The sequence below is a fragment of the Silurus meridionalis genome, chromosome 24 (genome assembly GCF_014805685.1).
Source record: "Silurus meridionalis isolate SWU-2019-XX chromosome 24, ASM1480568v1, whole genome shotgun sequence".
Classification (NCBI taxonomy): domain Eukaryota; kingdom Metazoa; phylum Chordata; class Actinopteri; order Siluriformes; family Siluridae; genus Silurus; species Silurus meridionalis.
Genome location: NC_060907.1, coordinates 2,575,197 through 2,594,261, shown reverse-complemented (window position 1 = coordinate 2,594,261; position 19,065 = coordinate 2,575,197). Strand labels below are relative to the sequence as shown.

The window sequence follows — 19,065 nt, the reverse complement described above, 5'->3', positions numbered from 1 at the left end:
TGACCCCAGCTTTCTAACATCACTTGGTAAAACTGAAGACTACTTTCTTCATACATGTACATAAATAAAGGATAAATAAATAAATAAATAATGATGAGATGGTTATTGGTTATTTACTGTTGTGACATGAAACTGAAGCTACAGGCAGATTTTAGTTCAATACATAAACAAACAAACAAAAGAAATGACTATATAGTTGGAGTTTCTCAGAGAAACTAACACACACACACACACACACACACACACACACACACACACACACACACACTCACACACACACTTGTACAATAGGTGTAATTAGATGGACAGGTGCAAGTCGTGAGTCTGATTTGACCCACAGATAAGACACACACTCACACGCGAAAACCCCCGTCATAACATAAACACACACACACACACACACACACACACACACACACACACACACACACACCGTATGTTCTGTTATAGTGAAAGGTTACCACTACCTACCTGTAGCTGTAGATTTTTATTTCTAAACTACAACAGAAATTTCTCCAAGATTATCATACACTGGTTAGAGTCACAACTGATAATGTGGAAAATCCCAGAAACATGTTAGCGCTTATGTTATAGCAGTTATAAACACTCATTCTCTCACCGTCCTGTCTTTCGAAGTTTTTGACACTAAAGCGCAGCTTCTAGAAGCTTCTACTCCTGACTTCTGGCCTTTATGATACTGGAGAATCCGTCCATAGATGTTTCATTAACACCTAAACAGTTTGGGAACTGCACCGTTTTGGATTGCAACATCCTACAGATGGTAGTGAAGACAACAGGGAAGATCAACGCACGCTGCATCCACAAAGCCAACAGCGTTGTGTACGACCTCACACACCCCTCACACACACTCTTCACACACACTCTACACTCTCCTACCATCAGAAAAGAGGTTCCAAAGCTTTCGGGCTTCACATCCACATTTTTCCCTCAGCCATCCGGTTCATCAACACACAGAACTGAACTGTACAAAACTCACACACACACACACACACACACACACACACACACACACACACACACACACACACACACACACACACACACAATTTGTTAATTTTTCACAAGGCTACTAATCAGTTATTATCTATTCGCAAATCTCTGACCAATCACAGTCCAGAACTTGACAGAGCTGTGAGATATAAATGACATCATAAATAGTAATGAAAAGGTTTTCGTTTGTTTGTGTCTCATGCTGTAAAGTGTGACTCGTGTCTAACATGTGCTGTCTGAAAGTACTGGATGTGACTTCAGGCATTGTGTGTGTGTGTGTGTGTGTGTGTGTGTGTGTGTGTGTGTGTGTGTGTGTGTGTGTGTGTGAAGGCCACCGATGGAGCTTTTTTTTGTGTGCAAGATCAAGATCCATTTCTATGCCAGCAGCATCACCGTAGTAACACGAAGACATGTGGTAAAGACAAAAACAAACGCCAGACACACACACACACACACACACACACACACACACACACACACACACATGGGAGGGACAAAGAATTAGCGTGAGTTTTCCTGTTTTTGGAAAGAAAATGATCTGAAAGGTAAAAACTATCAGGAACTAGTGGGTTATAGCGCTTTCCTCAAGAGTCACGTATGCTGTAGTGTGGATCGTACAGGAGCTTATGAAAGCAGATGGTGTATTGTTTTGCTGTTGATTGGCTGCATTGGTCTACACCAAGTTCGCCCACGATTATAAACCTCATGTTTGCAGCTGCTTATGGACTGATATTACACACATCTATAATCCACAACATCGAGCGCGTTCTCACGGCCCCGCTGCTGCTACGCGAATATGACGCATCACTTCACTACTGAGGCCGAGGCGTGTCCTCCTGAGAGTCACATAGAATACGGATTAACATGGCAGAGTTAGAGCTGTTACCTGCTGCAGACACAACAGGAAAAAACTCACAAAAAACACCTGTTTGTGAAAGGGGCCATGAGTTAGAAGTCAGTATTTGCAGTTCTGAACTGAAGAAATAAAGCGATAGAAATAATAAAAATATATATTAGCGATGTTGAAACGGCCTTATAACCTCAAAATGTGAGCATGTAGATAACCTACATATTCCACAGCACTCTTGCCGTATCCTGTATTGAAACACTACTTACTCTATGGCATTTTCTTTATTTTACCTTCTAATCTTGCTGCGTCTGAACCCCACACTGTGTGTGTTTACCAGCGTTTATTAGTGAACTCTCTGATCTCTTTACCTCCTTGTGCTCTCTGTAGAAAATATCTGTGTAAGTTCTGTCAAAACACATACTTTTTTCTCCCACAATGTCCTCCAGTTCTTTCATTTCACTCTGCATGAAGATTTTTCCCACACAGACTAAAGGTCAGATGTTCTTGTGTGAATCCTGCTGCAGGTATTTCGTCTTCTCTGCGGTATGGATTCTGCTCCTTATATAAGGCTGTAATGTCTAAATAAAGTAACATTAGACTCCATGCTTCAGCATAGAGGTTTTGTGTATTAAGATCAAATCCTCTTTGTTTTTTGCTCTTCTGAGGACACGTGTCTTACAGAGATCCTGTAGGAACATGTCAGAACTTTTACCCTTCTATGCTAATACACTTTACTACATTTCCATGTGAAATATTTGACTTTTTACTCGACTACATTTAGCGAAATCAGTCGTCTCTTTTTATTTACGAGGATAAAAACTTACCCGGTGAAACACGCAGCGAGTCACCAATCAGGGTTGAGCGCACGCTCTGTTTTACACGTGTTCTGATCGACGCTCGGTGTATCTACTGATCACCAACATACAGTTCAGCATCAGTTCAACATCAAGCAGAACATTTAGAGAGGAATAAATGATGAAGAAACTCCAGACTCGAACTCACCACCACACACGTGACCTCATTTACACGTTTTTTTAAAGTAGTTGAAAAGAAGGTTTTGGGTTCATGATCATTGTAATAGAAATCAATCAGTGTTTGAGTCATTAATATCATTCTATTAATAGATCAGTGTGCTGAGAGTCACATTCAAGTCTTTACACAGAAACTGAGGTGATTAAGTAAAGAATCTTGTGATAAAAATAATCATAGGATCATTAGAGTTATAATAAATCACTACTTTGGATATTTAAGTTCATATGAAGGCAAAAACTTTTGTACTTTTACTCAAGTGAAAGTTTAAAGGGACACTTTTACTGTTACTGGAGTAAAATATATGACTTTATCTCAAATACATGGTTTGTGTACTTCATCCACCAGAATCAGCAACCTACGTATTTCACATTCGATTGAACTGATGCTACAGTCGAAATTTAGTATTTTTTTTTCTGCTTTATGGAACACGTTGTTGCCATGGTTATCATTTTGCACAAAGTGGCAAGTGTGTGTGTGTGTGTGTGTGTGTGTGTGTGTGAGACTATTTGTATCAGCATTCCCACCTGCTCATGAAAAAGTGTGAAGTGACCCAAACTGTGAGACAGAATCCAGAACAAGTTCTCCATCATCATCATCATCATCATTCCATGGCACTCAGATCCCGATCCGAGAAAACACAAGAACTCAAGAGTCCTGCTGATTTCCAGCAATCTTGCATCCTGAATCAATGACCCTTTTTTTTACCAGCTTTTCTTTACCTGGGCAGTTCTTTCCATCAATAACTCTAATAGAGATCACCATCACCACCCTCAAAAAAATTAGCCCCTAAAACTGGATGCTACCCCTCCACATCTTTACCTCAGTTTTTGCAGGATATCGCTGAGCCGGCAGGAATTTTACCTCACCACTGTTTTCTTTTCTCTAGCACATCAACTTAAACTCTAACAGTCTCAAAAATAAAAAGCTGACTCTGAACACTCATTTTTGACCTTGATGATGCACTGCTCAATCGTCCGATTATAAAAACGTTTTCAAATCCAGACCTCGTTCATACAGTGCCGTGTCTCCCAGACAGGAAGCGTAAGATAAAGCCGTCTTTTTTTGTAGCTTGAATTCATGCTGCCTCTCAGACTGATACCCGTGAGTGATTGGGCTGTAAGGTGAAAAGAACACACTTACACGTGAGGAACACATTAGTAGATTGAAGCCTGTGATACATATACAATGTACTACAAAAGAGGCGAGTCAGGGTTTCATTGGTGGCAGCAACAATCGAAGGATTTTCTCATAAATTTGCAAAAGGAAAAACTGGGACTGTACACCAGAGCACTTAGTCACCAACCTACAGGAACATAGACCAAGTAGGCAAGAAATAAACACACACATTGCAAATGTAACTGGAAACACTGGTCATGGTTGTGTAGAAGGTCAGAGCTTTAAAGCAGGAGATCTTCAACTCTAAACCACAGGTTTGATACAATTTTGCTCCTCCAACTTCTCCAACAGTTTGAGGAAGAACCACATATGACTGGGAAATTTATGCGTCCCAAATTCTTTTTTCTATATAGTGCATACTCCGACCAGACATGACATTATAACATAATAAGCGGTGAAGTGAAGAACACTGATGATCTCTTCATCATGGCACCGTTAGTGGGTGGATTTATTCATTAGGCAGCAGGTGAACATTTTGTCCTCAAAAATGACGTGTTGGAAGCAGGATAAATGGACGAGCGTAAGGTTTTGGGCGAGAAATTGGTCAGACGACTGGGTCAGAGCATCTCCAAAACTGCAGCTCTTGTGAGATGTTCCTGGTCTGCAGTGGTCAGTATCTATAAAAAGTGGTACAAGGAAGGAACAGTGGTGAACTGGCGACAGGGTCGTGGGGGACGAGGATCCTTGATGCACGTGAGAAGTGAAGGCTGGTCCTAGTAGTTCCGATCCAACAGACGAGTTCCTGTAGCTCAAACTGCTGAAGAAGTTCATGCTGTTGATGCTCGACATGACTATATATATATGACTAATGAAAATGATGAACACTGGAAACTTCATCACACCTCCACATTGCTCAGGATTCTCCTCCCTGTGTATTCCTTGTTTAAATGTATGACGTCATGTGTGTGTGTGTGTGTGTGTGTGTATATATGTATATATAAGGTATATATAGTATATCACGAAAGCAGTAACTGTGTCATCTCTTAAATAAGAGCCCACTCGTAACATGAAAGTGCCGGACGTTCCTCAGATGCTCCTGTCTCGGAGCTGTGAGTCGTCTTTCTACTCGTCTGCAGCAGTGTGGGACGATGGTGTGATGGCGTGATGGATGATGGTGTGACGGTGTGATATGTCCAGATCGCTTCTCCTTAACAATTCGTCCTCCACGTTATTTAAAAACTGAGTCACATAATCACGACAGACGTTTAAAATCATGGGAAATCGCGATTCCTTTCGATATTAATCCGAGGTATATGTTTGAGGCCGTGTAAACACTAATACGGTTTGGATTTTCTTCCGGTTTGGCCGTCCCTCCGCAACGAGATGGCATTTTTTGGTCAACAAAAACGTAGATTTTTTAAAAACACTGGATACATTTAAGAACGCAGTGTGGACTGAGTGTAAAAGGAGGCTCACTTTTGGGAAACGATGGAAAACGAAAGTGTGGAACAAAATGCTGGTTTGAAATGTATCCGGATTAGTGCAGCTTTTTTTCAAGCACAGACCCTTTAAACCCCCGTGTGTCTCTTGCTCATGTGGTGTGTGTGATACGTGAAGAAACACAAAGAGAAGCGTTTGTTCTGGTTCCTTATACACGACTCTGGAGACTCGCTGTGACTGTACACGCTTCTCTTATTAATTCTGTTCTACTCAGACGGCTCAGGATTGCAGAACAGCAATGCAATCAAGGCCGGTTGCCTTCACACACATACCACACACACACACGCACACGCACACACACACACACACACACACACACACACACACACACACACACACACACAGACACACACACACACACACATACTACACAGACGATTTTAATTACATTTCCACCAGCTCCTGAAGGAATTCCAATCACTGTTCAGTTGCCTTTTAAAAAGAAATTAAATCTTTACCCTGTGATAGTGGTGTGAATTCAATCCAATCCAATCCATTCAATCCAATCCAATCCAATTCAGTCCAATTCAGTCCAATTACTCAAATTCAGTCCAATCCAATTCAGTCCAATCAATCAAATTCAATTCAATTAAATCCAATCCAATTCAATTCAGTCCAATCAATCAAATTCAGTCCAATCCAATTTAGTCCAATCAATCAAATTCAATTCAATTAAATCCAATCCAATTCAATTCAGTCCGATCAATCAAATTCAATTCAATTCAATCCAATCCAATCTAGTTACATTTAATTTAGTTTAATAAATATCAATCCAAATCAATAAAATTCAATTCAATCCAATTTAGTCCAATCAATCAAATTCAATTCAATTTAATCCAATCCAATTTAATGCAATCAATCCAATCCAATCTAATAACATTTAATTCAGTTTAATAAATTTCAATCCAATTCAATCCAATCCAATCTAATTCAGTGCAATCAATCAAATTCAATCCAATTCAATCTAGTTACACTTAATTCAATTTAATAAAAATCATCCAATCCAATTCAATTCAATTTAATCCAATTCAGTATAATTCAATTCAATTCAATCTCATTTAATTGTTTTTATTTTAATTTAATCTATTCCAGTTTAATGTAGTTCAGTTCAATGTAATAAAAAAAATAATAATAATACATTTCATCCAATTCATTTCTATAAAATTGTATTTAGTTTTATTTCTATAGCATGTTTAACAATGGACATTGTCCCAAGGCAGCTTTTAATAAATTAGTCCCTGGTTATCTCTAGTGAACAAGCCGTGGTGAGGGGGAAAAACTCCCTGAGATACTTTCAGGAAGAAACCCTGCCATGAACCAGACTCCAAAGGGAACCTCATCCTCATCCTCAACACCAAATGTTCCTTCATTTCAGCTCCTTCACTGTTGAAGTTCTGCATCAGTTCTTACTGATGAAGACTTGAATTCAAAACTATTGCATCAGACTGTTTATATTAATTACTATTATTATTATTAATCTAAATCCATCTGTTCTTGAGGCTGTTTGGTTTAAAAAAAAAACTTGATCCAGCATGAAGAAAAGGCACAGCGTCTGATCACATGGCTAGATCAGAGCTTCATCCAGACCTGAGCATCGAGGTGAAATGTTTTAGATGCCTCTGTAAGCATCGAATCCTCCATCCATCATTACACAATGTTGTTAAACACTGTTACACACCATCATTACACACCATCATTACACACCATGCCGCTCCCTCCTGCCTTCTATGTTGCCTTATGATTTCTGTGCATTATGATAAATGCTACATTTTTAAATTGTGTAATATTATTATTATTATTATTATTATTATTTCTTTTGCAGCAATTTATCAGTGGTATAATAAGTATAGCGTGGAAAACACTGAATCAGGAAATATAACATATTGGGTCTGAGTCCATTATCAGAAGTGTTATGATGTATCATTTGCTGTAAATAAAAATATATAAACAGTAAAGTCTTGAAACACCTGCTTTAAATGCGGAAATAGTCCCAAATAATACAAAAAAATCATTGTTCATCATATTCACACTCTTTTAATCAACAATTCCGTACATTTAATGTGCACACAAACACACACCGTTCATTTTCACACATCTCCTCTGCGTTATGTTCAGTGTGAGACGTGTGTGTGTGTGTGTGTGTGTGTGTGTGTGTGTGTGTGTGTGTGTGTGTGTGTGTGTGCGAGCAAAATTATTCAGCCTTGATCATATTGTGAAGGCGGCTTACACTCTCGTTTGTAGTAAATATGAGTCACGACATCTCTCTCTGCCTGTATCACAGATATGTCACATCAAAAACACACACACACACACACACACACACACACACACACACACACACACACACACACACACACACAAAGGAACAGGTATAAAATGGCATCAGAATTTTTTTATATCAAACAGTTTATTATAAATATTTGTTCATTTCAAATATACAGATTTATATATACATTATAATATAGAGAGAAATAAATAGAAGGATGATTGGGGGATGGATGGATGGATGGACAGGGATGGATGGATAGGGATGGATGGATGAATGGATGGATGGATGGACGGATGGATGATCATGAGAGTTGAACAGTCCACTTTAGCGTATAATGGAAGGTTATGAATAGGATGAAGGGGTAAATCGAGGTCACTGGATGGGGCAGGCCGGATGTGTCCCCACTTTTCTGAGCTTCATGCTGTGTGTTTGCTCCTCACGTGAGGCGAGGGCGAGCTGTAAGTCCGTCCCGAAGCTCGGTCTGCGTGCGAGCGGGTGAACCGCCCCGCACGCCGCGTCCCCACCGCGCTGACGCGCCACGCGCAGGATGTTGTGGTACGAGCGGATGGACAGCTTGCGGTGCCGGGACGGTCCGGTCTCGACTGGGAGCCCTCCTCTCTCCGCCAGTGCCGCGAACACCTCCTCCAGGTTCCTGCTCTCTTTAGCAGACGTCTCGTAGAGCGCGCAGCCCTCTGCGAAGGCGAGCAGGGCCTCCGTACGCGACACCGCATGCTGCTCGACGGGCAGGTCCACCTTGTTCGCGCACACCACCAGCGGAACGCTGCTCCCTCGAGCCTTAGAGCGCAACAGCGCCGCCTTGGCGGAGGAGATCTCAGAGCGCAGAGCGCACACTTCGTCAAACGAGCCGCGGTCGTCCACGCTGAACACCAGCAAGAAGATATCTCCTGCAGGAATAAACATAAACACCATCAGCGATCCGATCTCAAAAAAAGGAAATCTGATCCGTGTCAGTAATTGAATGGAAACTACTGGTGTGGGTCTGTACTGGTTATTTGTTCCCTATGTGGACAATAAAACATCTTTGGTAGGTTGTAGATCACATTTTGGTGTCCACTGAACACGTCAGAGAGCCTTCAGATTACGAGAAGGTTCTACACTGGTATTTTTGGATCAGTGATGGTTTATTGATGTACATCAACACATTGAGGATGGACTTTAGTGCATAGTGGAAAGCATTAAGATTTTTTTTTCCATGTGGACTTGGTTGTTTATATCAGCATGTTCTTCTTAGATGATCACAGAACCAGATTTTCAAGCTACGATTTCAAGTGAAGGTTCACAGAAATCTGAGGATGGTGGCTAGAAAGAGTTCAAATATGATGATCGATGCATTTTTGTGGTTTAAAATGTTCGCTCAGCATGTGAACGTCACCTGACACCCTGAAAACCTAAGATGTCTTAGAGATATGGAGAAATGCTCAGGTGTCAGGAATAAAACGTGTTTGTTTATTTTGTTTCTTATAGTAAAAATAGATCTTTCGAGTTGAGATTTTCCACCTGCAATTGAAGTGAAAATTTCCGCTTCAACTCAACACAATCCAGTGATTATTAGTGATCATTCTTCAGGAAAAACTGCGTAAAACGCGGGAAACAAAGTCTGGCTGGGTTTTTATTAGGAATCAACTCGTGCATGTGGAAAATGTGTGTGTACATTTTTTTGGATACACCTGTTACATGAGTTTTCTATTTATCAAGCCACATTTATGCATAAACATTTATACATATTAATTCATATATTTTTCTTAATGGAAATTTAATTAAATTAGTTTTGCAATCAAATTTTGATTTTTCTGCAAAAGAATTTCCACAAATCCAGATGTTCAATCCACATTTTTTAAACTAAAAAGCTAAACATTTGAATTTAGAATTTGCATAGATTAATATGCACACATTTGATATCTTTGATCTGTTTGATGTTTGCAAAAAATATTTGCAATAATAATAATTCCTATGCAGAAGAGACCAGGAACATATTTTGACAATTTCCTATAATTCTAAAACTTGTAGGAAAATTCTAGGTGTGTGTATGTGTATGTGTGTGTGTGTGTGTGTGTGTGTAAAAACACGTACCGGTGAGGATGGAGAGTCTGCGCTTGGCAGGAAAGTCCCTCTCCCCGCTCGCATCCAGGATGTCCACCTGGTAGGTCTCCCCGCGGATGCTGTAGACTTTGCGGTGAAAGTCCTCCCTCGTGGGCTCGTACTGCTCATCGAAGCCGTCCCTCAGGAACCGCTTGAGGATGGCAGTCTTGCCGACGCGCGGCGCTCCGAGCACCACCATCCTCCTGCAGTTCTGCGGCTTCGGCCCGGCGCTCAGCGCCTCCCGTGCGCGCAGCACCGCCGCCGTCTGGCTCCGCTCCTCGTCCGCTCTCGCCTTCTTCTCGCGCCGCTTGATGAGCTGTGACGCCGCCAGCCTCTGCACTCCGAGTCCCGCTTTGGAGATGGTGGCCGCTACCCCGAGCACTCCGAGTCCTCCAAGCCCCAGGCCGGTCAGGAAGGTGTTAGAGGAGCTCGGGTGGAAGGCAGGCGCGCGTCCGGGCTGCATGCGCGGCACCGTGGAGCTCTGAATGTCCTTTGGCTTCGTGTCGGTCAGTGCCGGGGACATCAGTGGAGATGATCAGTGGAGGTAAAGTGATCGACTCGGATCACAGTGTGTGAGTGTGTGTCAGGTGGAGAGTTAGATGCTCAGATGTTCAGTGCGCCTCTTCAACCCGCCTTATATACCCAAGCAGCCTGTATGCAGGAGCGACTGCTTCAAAACTGGACTTTCAAACTGGTCCAACCTTCTGAAATTTCACTCCATGCAGGAGGAGAAGAGAACATGCAGGAGGAGGAGAGCTGGTTGCAGACATGATGATGATAATTAGTATTAATTAGTATTAGTATTAAGGAGATAAATATAAGCCTGAATATATGCTATCATCCAAACACACACACACACACACACACACACACACACACACACACACATAACCTTATATCAGGGCCCAGCCTTCTGCTGCCATCATAACTACTCTCTAAGTGTATATTGATTTTTTGTCTTTGCTACTCTTCATCTCAGGTAAGAGAGATGTTCTAGTTGTTCCTGTTATTGCCAAAAGTTTGCAGACACCTGGTTATTTAGTCCAGATTTAGTCCTACTTTGCCCTTATAATTTTCTCCAATCTTCTGAGAAGATCTTCCACTAGATTTTGGAGTGAGCTTGTGGACATTTGTGTTCATCACCCACAAGGTTGTTGGTAAATTCAGGTAGTGATGTAGGTGATGTGAGGAACCCTGGGGTGCAGTCAGCATTCACATTCATCCTAAAACTGTTTAGTTGGGTTTGGAGCTCTATAGGAGGCCACTCAAGATCTTTCTCACATGCTTCTTGCACTCTGCCATGCCGGTGAAAGCACTGAAAGAACTTGTCCTCGAAGTGGTTCGTGTCCAGATGATTCTGGAGCTCCTCTTGGCTTGGGAACTTGGACGTGCAAATGATGCACTGGTTGTGTAAAGGAATATCTTCATGAAGCTCGCTTTGTGCACAGGGTTCACTGCCATGCTGGAACAGGACCCTAACCCTAACCCGTCCTGTACAACTGTGCCTCCAGCTTTGTGATAACAGTTTGGAGGAGAACCTCATATAGCAGGAAAGGCCAGGTGTCCTAATCATTTTGTCTATAAAGTGTATATTGATGCCCATCAGATGTTTCTGAGTTTCTGACATTTGACATTTTCATGAACGCCATGTTCAGTCACGTAGGAATGGACTGAGTGAAAGAAATGCTGCAGGAGATAAGAAAACATCTGATCAACAACAGGTACAATTTTGTATCAAATCACTCAGCATACAGCCAGAGAACAAGGTACTATCATGTGGCAGTGTGTGTGTGTGTGTGTTGTGTGTTCTTGCAGTGGAACATGACGTTTTACCTGCTGTGTCTGTTCATCTCTTTATGCACTTTCTAAAATGACACTTCACACCCAGGACACTTTCCTTCTGCAGGATTATAGGATTTATTTTTATACGTATCTCCCTGATTGAGAGCTGAGACTCTGGTGGTGAAATGTCGGTGCACTGCCTCCTGTCTCAGTGTCTCATTCAAATCATCAAATCAAACAATAAATCAAATAGTCCTAATTTGACATTCCTGGGTGTAGACATCACCTCTGTGCTTTCCAGGAACCTCTAAAACCTCCACGCTCTTGGAAAGAAATAAACACATAGCAGCAAATGCAGCTTCTGAGGAGGATAAAGAAAGATCATCCTGCTCCTCATGTAATGGTGAACTTTTCCTGCTGTGTTGTAGACAATATTCTTACAAATCCCTCCAACACTGACTTCTAAATACTTTACAGCTTCATATCAGACCATTCCTCTCATATTTGCACCTACTCCTGGCCTCACCCTCACTTTATCTCAACCTCACATCAACCTCAAATCAGGCTCAAACTAATCTCAACCCCACCCTCACTCCAATCTCACTTTAACCTCACCCCAATCTCAAACTTAATCTCACCTTGACCTCACCCCAATCCCAACCTCAAACTCACCTTAACCTAACCCCAATCTCACCTTAACCTCACATCAACCTCACCTCAATCTCACCTTAACCTCACCCCAATCTCAACCTTAAACTCACCTTAACCTCACCCCAATCTCACCTTAACCTCACCTCAATCTCACCTTAACCTCACCCCAATCTCACCTTAACCTCACCTCAATATCACTTTAACCTCACCCTAATCTCACCATAACCTCACCCCAATCTCACCCCAATCTCAACCTCAAACTCACCTCAACCTCACCCCAATCTTAACCTCAATCTCAATTTAACCTCACCCCAATCTCAATCTCACTTTAACCTCACTCCAATCTCAACCCCAAACCCAACCTCACCCCAATCTCAATCTCAATTTAACCTCACCCCAATCTCAAACTCACCTTAACCTCACTCCAATCTCAACCCCAAACTCAACCTCACCCCAACCTCATGTTTACCCTTTACCTTGACCCCAATCTCATTGCACTTAACCCTCACCCTCAACCTCAACCATATCTCAACATCACCCTCCTGCACCATCACTCGGATTTATTTATTTATTTATTAATTTGTTTATTTAACTGTATTACAGCACACAGTTGATCTTTGACTCTACACTGTTATATGAACTGTTGCTTGGTGCACAAATGGGCTGAATTTCAACAGCATTTCATTTCCTCTGCACTCGTACTATGATGATGATGATGATGAGGATGATGATGATGAGGATGATGATTAAGTAACTGTGACATATGAAAAGTTGTGATAATGTAAAATAATGTATCTTATTCAATGCTATATATATTATAGAATATTACATAAGTATAATTAAATTACATTCAATATTATACATTAACATTTACATATATATATATAATTCCTATTCTGTACAGTAAAAATGTAAATCTCCTCCTACTGAAGCAGTATAGATTATAGATACAGTAATAGAGATTATATTTAAATATATATTGCATTTAAAATCATAAATATTCCTTACAGAACCAAATCACCAGTGAAAGTAAAAGAGAGAAACTACTAAACTACTAAACCACTAAACTACTAAACTACTAAAAGTGAGAATAGTAAGTATGAACAAGGCGGATATGAAAATGATCACCGGAAATGATGATATACAGTTCAGGTATGTTTGGGGAAGAATAAACAATGTTCTAGACTTTATTTATTATTTCTTTATTATTTCTGAAGTTTGTTTTGGGCTATAAAAATAATAATCCGTCTTTAAATAACAGGATGAGGCTCCGTTTACTTTAATAATAATTATAATAGTTTATAAACACTTTCAGCGTGTGTGCGCGAGCGTGAGTTTAAAACTGTGTTCCAAACCCGGAAGTAATCACACATGTGCGTCCGTTGCCATGGCAACCTCAACACGCGCAGACACCGTGTCCCCTGTTGAAGACGGTCCTATTCGGATTTGGACTCGTACACCGGTGCAGTATTCAGGGCGTGTTTCAGTGCGGCTTCACTCCTACACAGTGCCCCAGATCAGTTACTCAGCGGATTCGGTGAACCGCTTCAGCTTTAACAACACAACTTCTCCGCGACAGCGTTTCAGCCAGAGGTTCCTCCAGCTGCTGATTTCCAGCTGTTTCGACCCCGTGTAGAGAAGAAGCCCGATAGAGTACATGGCAGGAGTCAGGAGAGCGAGTCGAGCATCTCACAGAGACAGCAGAGCTCCGGAGATATCTCCACCTGGTAGGAATCTCCCATGGGTTTAGCAGAGATCTGTTTACCGCGGAACCACGCCCCTGTTGTGTTCTGCATCCTGATTGGTCAGAAAGCGTTCATAAGTTCGACAGTGGTGCAGGTTTCTATTAATAAATAGAGAGAGAAACAGATCTATCTATCTATCTATCTATCTATCTATCTATCTATCTGTCTGTCTGTCTGTCTGTCTGTCTGTCTGTCTGTCTGTCTGTCTGTCTGTCTGTTAAATTTAATAAATATTAACGAATTAGCTAGACAGACAGACAGATAGATAGATAGATAGATAGATAGATAGATAGATAGATAGATAGATAGATAGATAGATAGATAGAATGTTATTGTTTTTGTATGCAGGAACACATCAAACAGAAGTGCAAATATTTGTATTTTGCAAACTGACAAGTACATCTGCTGCTTTCACTCATTTCAGAGTAATAAACTTAAAGATATATACGTGTGTGTGTGTGTGTGTGTGTGTGTGAGAGAGAGAGAGAGAGAGAGAGAGAGAGAGATGATGATGATGATGATGATGATGATGGAGTGATTGTATAACACTACACAGAGCTCGGTGTGAGGTGTTACAGGATGTTAGTGCACTATGTGGCAATAACTATGTGCACTAAAAGCTCTCACACATTTCCCTGAATTACCACCTTTACACCGGGGTCACTTCCCAGCACTGAGTGCCGAATATCTGAACTTTTCATTACGTTAATCTGGATGTCGTCTCTGCTCGGGATGAAGATGTTGACTCCTGGTGCTGTTTATTTCCTTCTGGTGCTCATTTGAATGTTTTCTTCTACGCTTTTTGGATCTCAAAACATCTTTTTTTAAATCACTGTATTCATCATATACATTCCACCACACGGCCTGGAGTGTGTGTGTGAGGAACCTTTTGTAGACTTCTCAGGAAGGACACATGCTGCATTTGCTTAGTATTGCGAAACCAGGTGAGGTTCTCTGGCAGGTTCAGAGGTGGAGTTTGGTGTTCATGAAGGTGGAGAGCGCATTTGTTGGAATGAAGGAAACATAGTAGATGGAACATGTTGCGTTAGTGATTTTGTAATACAGAGGTGTGTGAGTTCTCCTGACCTCCACAACTTCATCACAGCAAATCTGTTCAAAAGAGAATGAACTGTGTAACCGTAAACGGCCAAAAAACCCATTAAGTGTGAAAAAGCTGCTGAATACAGACACTGGCCTGCCTGCTGTACTGACCTATTACACCTCCCTGTGTGTGTGTGTGTGTGTGTGTGTGTGTGTGTGTGTGTGTGTGTGTGTGTGTGAGACCCAGTAACACTTTTGCTTAATGGACAATGGTCTTATGTGAGACACCATAGTGTGTGTGTGTGTGTGTGTGTGTGCGTGTGTGTGAGTATGTGTGTCTCTGTGTGAATGTGTGTGCGTCTTAGTGACCCCAGTAACACTTTTTGTTCCATGGACGATGCTCTGTGTGTGTGTGTGTGTGTGTGTGTGTGTGTGTGTGTGTGTGTGTGTGTGTGTGTGTCTGTGTATATTTGTATGCGTGTACATGTTTGTGTATGTGTGTATATGCTTGTGTTTGTGGTAATATGCTTGTGCTTGTGTGTAATGTGTGTGTGTGTGTGTGTGTGTGTGTGTGTGTGTGTGTGTGTGTGTGTGTGAGTTTATGTGTGAATGTGTGTGTCTTAGTGACCCCAGTAACACTTTATTTTCTTACATGGACGACGCTCTGTGTGTGTGTGTGTGTGTGTGTGTGTGTGTGTTTGTGTATATTTGTATGTGTGTACATGTTTGTGTATGTGTTTATATACTTGTGTTTGTGGTAATATACTTGTGCTTGTGTGTGTGTGTGTGTGTGTGTGTGAGTGTGTGTATGTTTGTGTGTGTGTGTGTCTTGGTGACCCAGTAACACTATAGTTTGCTCCATGGACGACGCTCTGATTGCATATGTTTGTGTGTGTGTGTGTGTGTGTGTGTGTGTGTGTGTGTGTGTGTGTGTGTGTGTGTGTGCTTACAAGCACTGATTGTGTGGGAACAGTTGGTGACACACACAAATCAGTGTGTAAGATTCACTAACCCAGATCTTCAGCTCCAGGAGGCTTAATGAGAACCAGGTGTACCTCCTCTCTCTCTCTCTCTCTCTCTCTCTCACACACTTTTTCTTTTTCTCTCTCTTTCTCTTTCTCTCTCTCTTTCTGTATGTCATTTCTCTCTGGGTCATCTTTTGTCTGAACATGTGGGACGTTCCTACTGTTCCTTTCCAACCAGCAGTACTGAAAGAGAGAGACAAAAACCCCCCTGAAAGAGAAAGTGAGGGGCGGAGATATTTTATCTATTAACTAATAAGAGCTGCATTGTAAAGAGCGATATACGAGGTTATGGAAGGAGGTCAGTGTGTGAGTTATTGCGTACGTGTATGGATGTATGTAACAGGGTCGTCACTGTCTCGCTCGTCTTTTCTCTGGATCATGAGGTCAAGTGTTTGGTCATAACTTGGTCTTGGAGAACTTGTTATGATGGTGCTGATGTCAGGTCCATATACCTCGTCAACTCTCCCGTACGATCTTTCGATCGTTAATCGAGCGGTTGCTATGGAAATAAGATGGAACGAGTGCATTAATACAAACCTGCATTATGGACCAACTGGAAACCAGTCAACACCTCCTGGCCAATCAGAATGCATAATTTAACAATCATGTGGTGGAACGATGGTTGTAATGATAATCATAATCAACCGGTCCGATGGTGCGATGGTGCGATATTCCACACGATCGGCTCAGAGACGTGACTTATGACTCGTGTCGCTTTGACACATCTCTAAGAAACAGATTCAAATCGCTGTCTGAATGTGTCTTTCAACACAATCGGGTCTGTAACCTTCATCATTGGAGCATCGGCCTTCATTCTTCAGAAAAGAATGCAAAGTAAAGGAAACAAAAGAAAGTGAACATGTTGTAAGAACTTCAGGACAAGTCTCTTGTACTGAAACAGGGAGTACAGAAACCGTGGACCCCTAATAGATAAAGGTACCTATTACATACATTATATATAATGTATGTTCTTTTTCTTTTTTCTTTGTTTGTGGCTCAGATAAAAAGCAAGGGAAGGTGTCAGAGGAACGTCTGAATGTGGAGCAGGGGATGAGTGCCACCATGAATAGAGAGGACCTCCTGGCTCTGAGCATCAGACCCGAACATCTAGAGAAGGTATGGCGAGAGGAAAATTTTATATATAAACATTGGTCTAAATAATGATTTGATCCCCCCTTTACAAAGAAATGAACAGTCTAGAATTTTTATGGTAGCTTTATTTGAACAGAGAAAGCATAGAAAAGGAAAAAACGGAAAAATCGTATCAATTATTATATATTATTAATTAAATAAAAACCAACTCCCACATACCCAAATTAGTCCTGTACCTTTAGGAAAGAACTCCTGATATTAATTCATTATGTGTATAAAAGACACCAGTCACAGAATCAACCTCTTCTTTAGACCTCAAGACTGTAGACCTGCACAAGGCTGGAATGAGCTACAAGACCACCAGCAAGAAGCTTGGTGAGAAACAGACCACTGTTGGTACGATAATTCGAAAATGGAAGAGATACAATATAAGTCAATCGCCCTCACTCTGGAGCTGTGTGCAGAATCTTATCTCATGGGGTGAGGATGATTCTGAGAAATGTGAGGGATCAGCCCAGAATTACATGGGTGGAGCTTGTTAATAATCTCAAGGAAGCAGGGACTACAGTCACCAAGAAAACCATTGGTAACACTGCACATGAACAGACCCGTCTGAAGTTTGCCTAGAACACCTGAATGATTCTGAGAAGGTTTGAGAGAATGTGATGTGGTCAGATGAGACCAAAAACGAGCTCTTTGGCATCAACTTGACTCGCCGTATTCGGAGGCAGAGAAATGCAGAATATGACCCAAGAACACCATCACCACAGTCAAACATGGAGAAGGAAGCATTCTGCTTTGGGGCTGTTTCTCTGCTAAGGGTACAGGAAGGCACCACTATGTGAACAAGGCCATGACCTGTAGAATCTTGGATGAGAACCTTCTGGTCTCAGCCAGAACATACGGCCAAGACAACAATCTGATGGTCTTGAAGCCCATTTCAGCCTTGTGCAGGTCTACAGTGTGGTCCCTTTGACAGCTCTTTGGCCCCCTGGTGGTGGAGAGGTTTGAATGGAAGAGGGTGATTCTGTAACTGGTGTCTTTTATACACTAGTTGATATTAGAAGTTCTTTCTTTAAGGGACACTGAGTATTTAATAAGTAGAGACGCTTTCCACTTTCCGAACTCGCAGATACGAAGAAACCTGTCCTCAAAGTGAAATTCTAAACGGAGGAGAGCCGCCGCGAGCTAGTCATCGACCATCACGAGTCTACATGATGCACACTGGACTCAGGAGAATGAATTTTTAAAGTGAATTTTTGTTTTTATAAATTTGTATGTACACGCTTTTTTTTTTTTTTTTTTTCGCCTGCCGTTTATTTTATTTGCAGCTTTTTGAAATCATCATCGTTTTCGAAAAGCCTCCGTTTTCAGAAGGATCCACTTTCGAAGGTGTTTTGCAAAAGTCTACTTTTTTTTCCCGTTGATTAAAAACGCCGTCTTAGCGTGGACAGAAGGCCAAACCGGAGAGAAAAATATACGTTTTTAAAGCAAAAAAACATTTTGGTGCGAACGTGGCCAAAAGCCATTTTTGTTAATAAGTTTAGTTCATCAGAGATTTTGACTCTGACATACAGCAGAGGTTGTAACGTCACGCATGTTATTATTGTTGGTATTTAAGATCCTTATTTCAGATGTTAAATTTGGTCTTTAAAAATCTCTGCATGTTTGGGTCTGGAAATGTATGGAATTTTGAAGGACTTCTTTAAGGACACATAACGTTTAACGTTGTCAAGATGCCGTTATCAGACACCAAGTGGACATTAATGAGGGTTCTATCATGTTAATACACACAGCTGCGACCCCCTCAACCCCCGAAAGACTCCCAAAAGCCTCGAGCCATGAGTCGTG

General features: G+C 41.4%; 2 protein-coding genes across 3 annotated transcripts in view; one reads left to right on the top strand and one right to left on the bottom strand.

The window, feature by feature from the left end:
- Positions 1-7,987: 7,987 nt before the first annotated feature.
- Positions 7,988-10,592, bottom strand: si:dkey-27j5.5 (GTP-binding protein Rhes). The gene is made up of 2 exons (XM_046838091.1): positions 9,870-10,592; positions 7,988-8,683 (listed from the first exon to the last, which is right to left on the bottom strand). Exons 1-2 carry the CDS (start codon positions 10,399-10,401, stop codon positions 8,151-8,153), a joined length of 1,065 nt encoding a protein of 354 aa, XP_046694047.1. The 5' UTR covers positions 10,402-10,592; the 3' UTR covers positions 7,988-8,150.
- Positions 10,593-13,509: 2,917 nt separating this feature from the next.
- LOC124378349 (mycbp associated protein) overlaps positions 13,510-19,065 on the top strand; it is a 23,481-nt gene continuing 17,925 nt past the window's right edge. Inside the window, exons 1-3 of one of the 2 annotated variants that reach the window (XM_046837966.1) lie at positions 13,510-14,038; positions 17,123-17,238; positions 19,011-19,065. The exon at positions 19,011-19,065 is cut by the window's right edge and continues 108 nt beyond it. In XM_046837966.1, coding sequence (XP_046693922.1) covers positions 13,969-14,038; positions 17,123-17,238; positions 19,011-19,065 — 241 coding nt within the window. In that variant the 5' untranslated portion in view covers positions 13,510-13,968. Of the gene's footprint in view, positions 14,039-16,264; positions 16,343-17,122; positions 17,239-19,010 lie in introns of those variants that run through there. The other variant, XM_046837965.1, reaches the window with a different exon arrangement.

Bases quoted from the DNA above. Each gene is read 5' to 3' on its own strand.
- si:dkey-27j5.5 (XM_046838091.1), bottom strand. From the start codon at position 10,401: ATGTCCCCGGCACTGACCGACACGAAGCCAAAGGACATTCAGAGCTCC. The intron at 8,684-9,869 runs GTACGTGTTTTT...TTATTCCTGCAG, and splicing joins CAGACTCTCCATCCTCACCG to GAGATATCTTCTTGCTGGTG.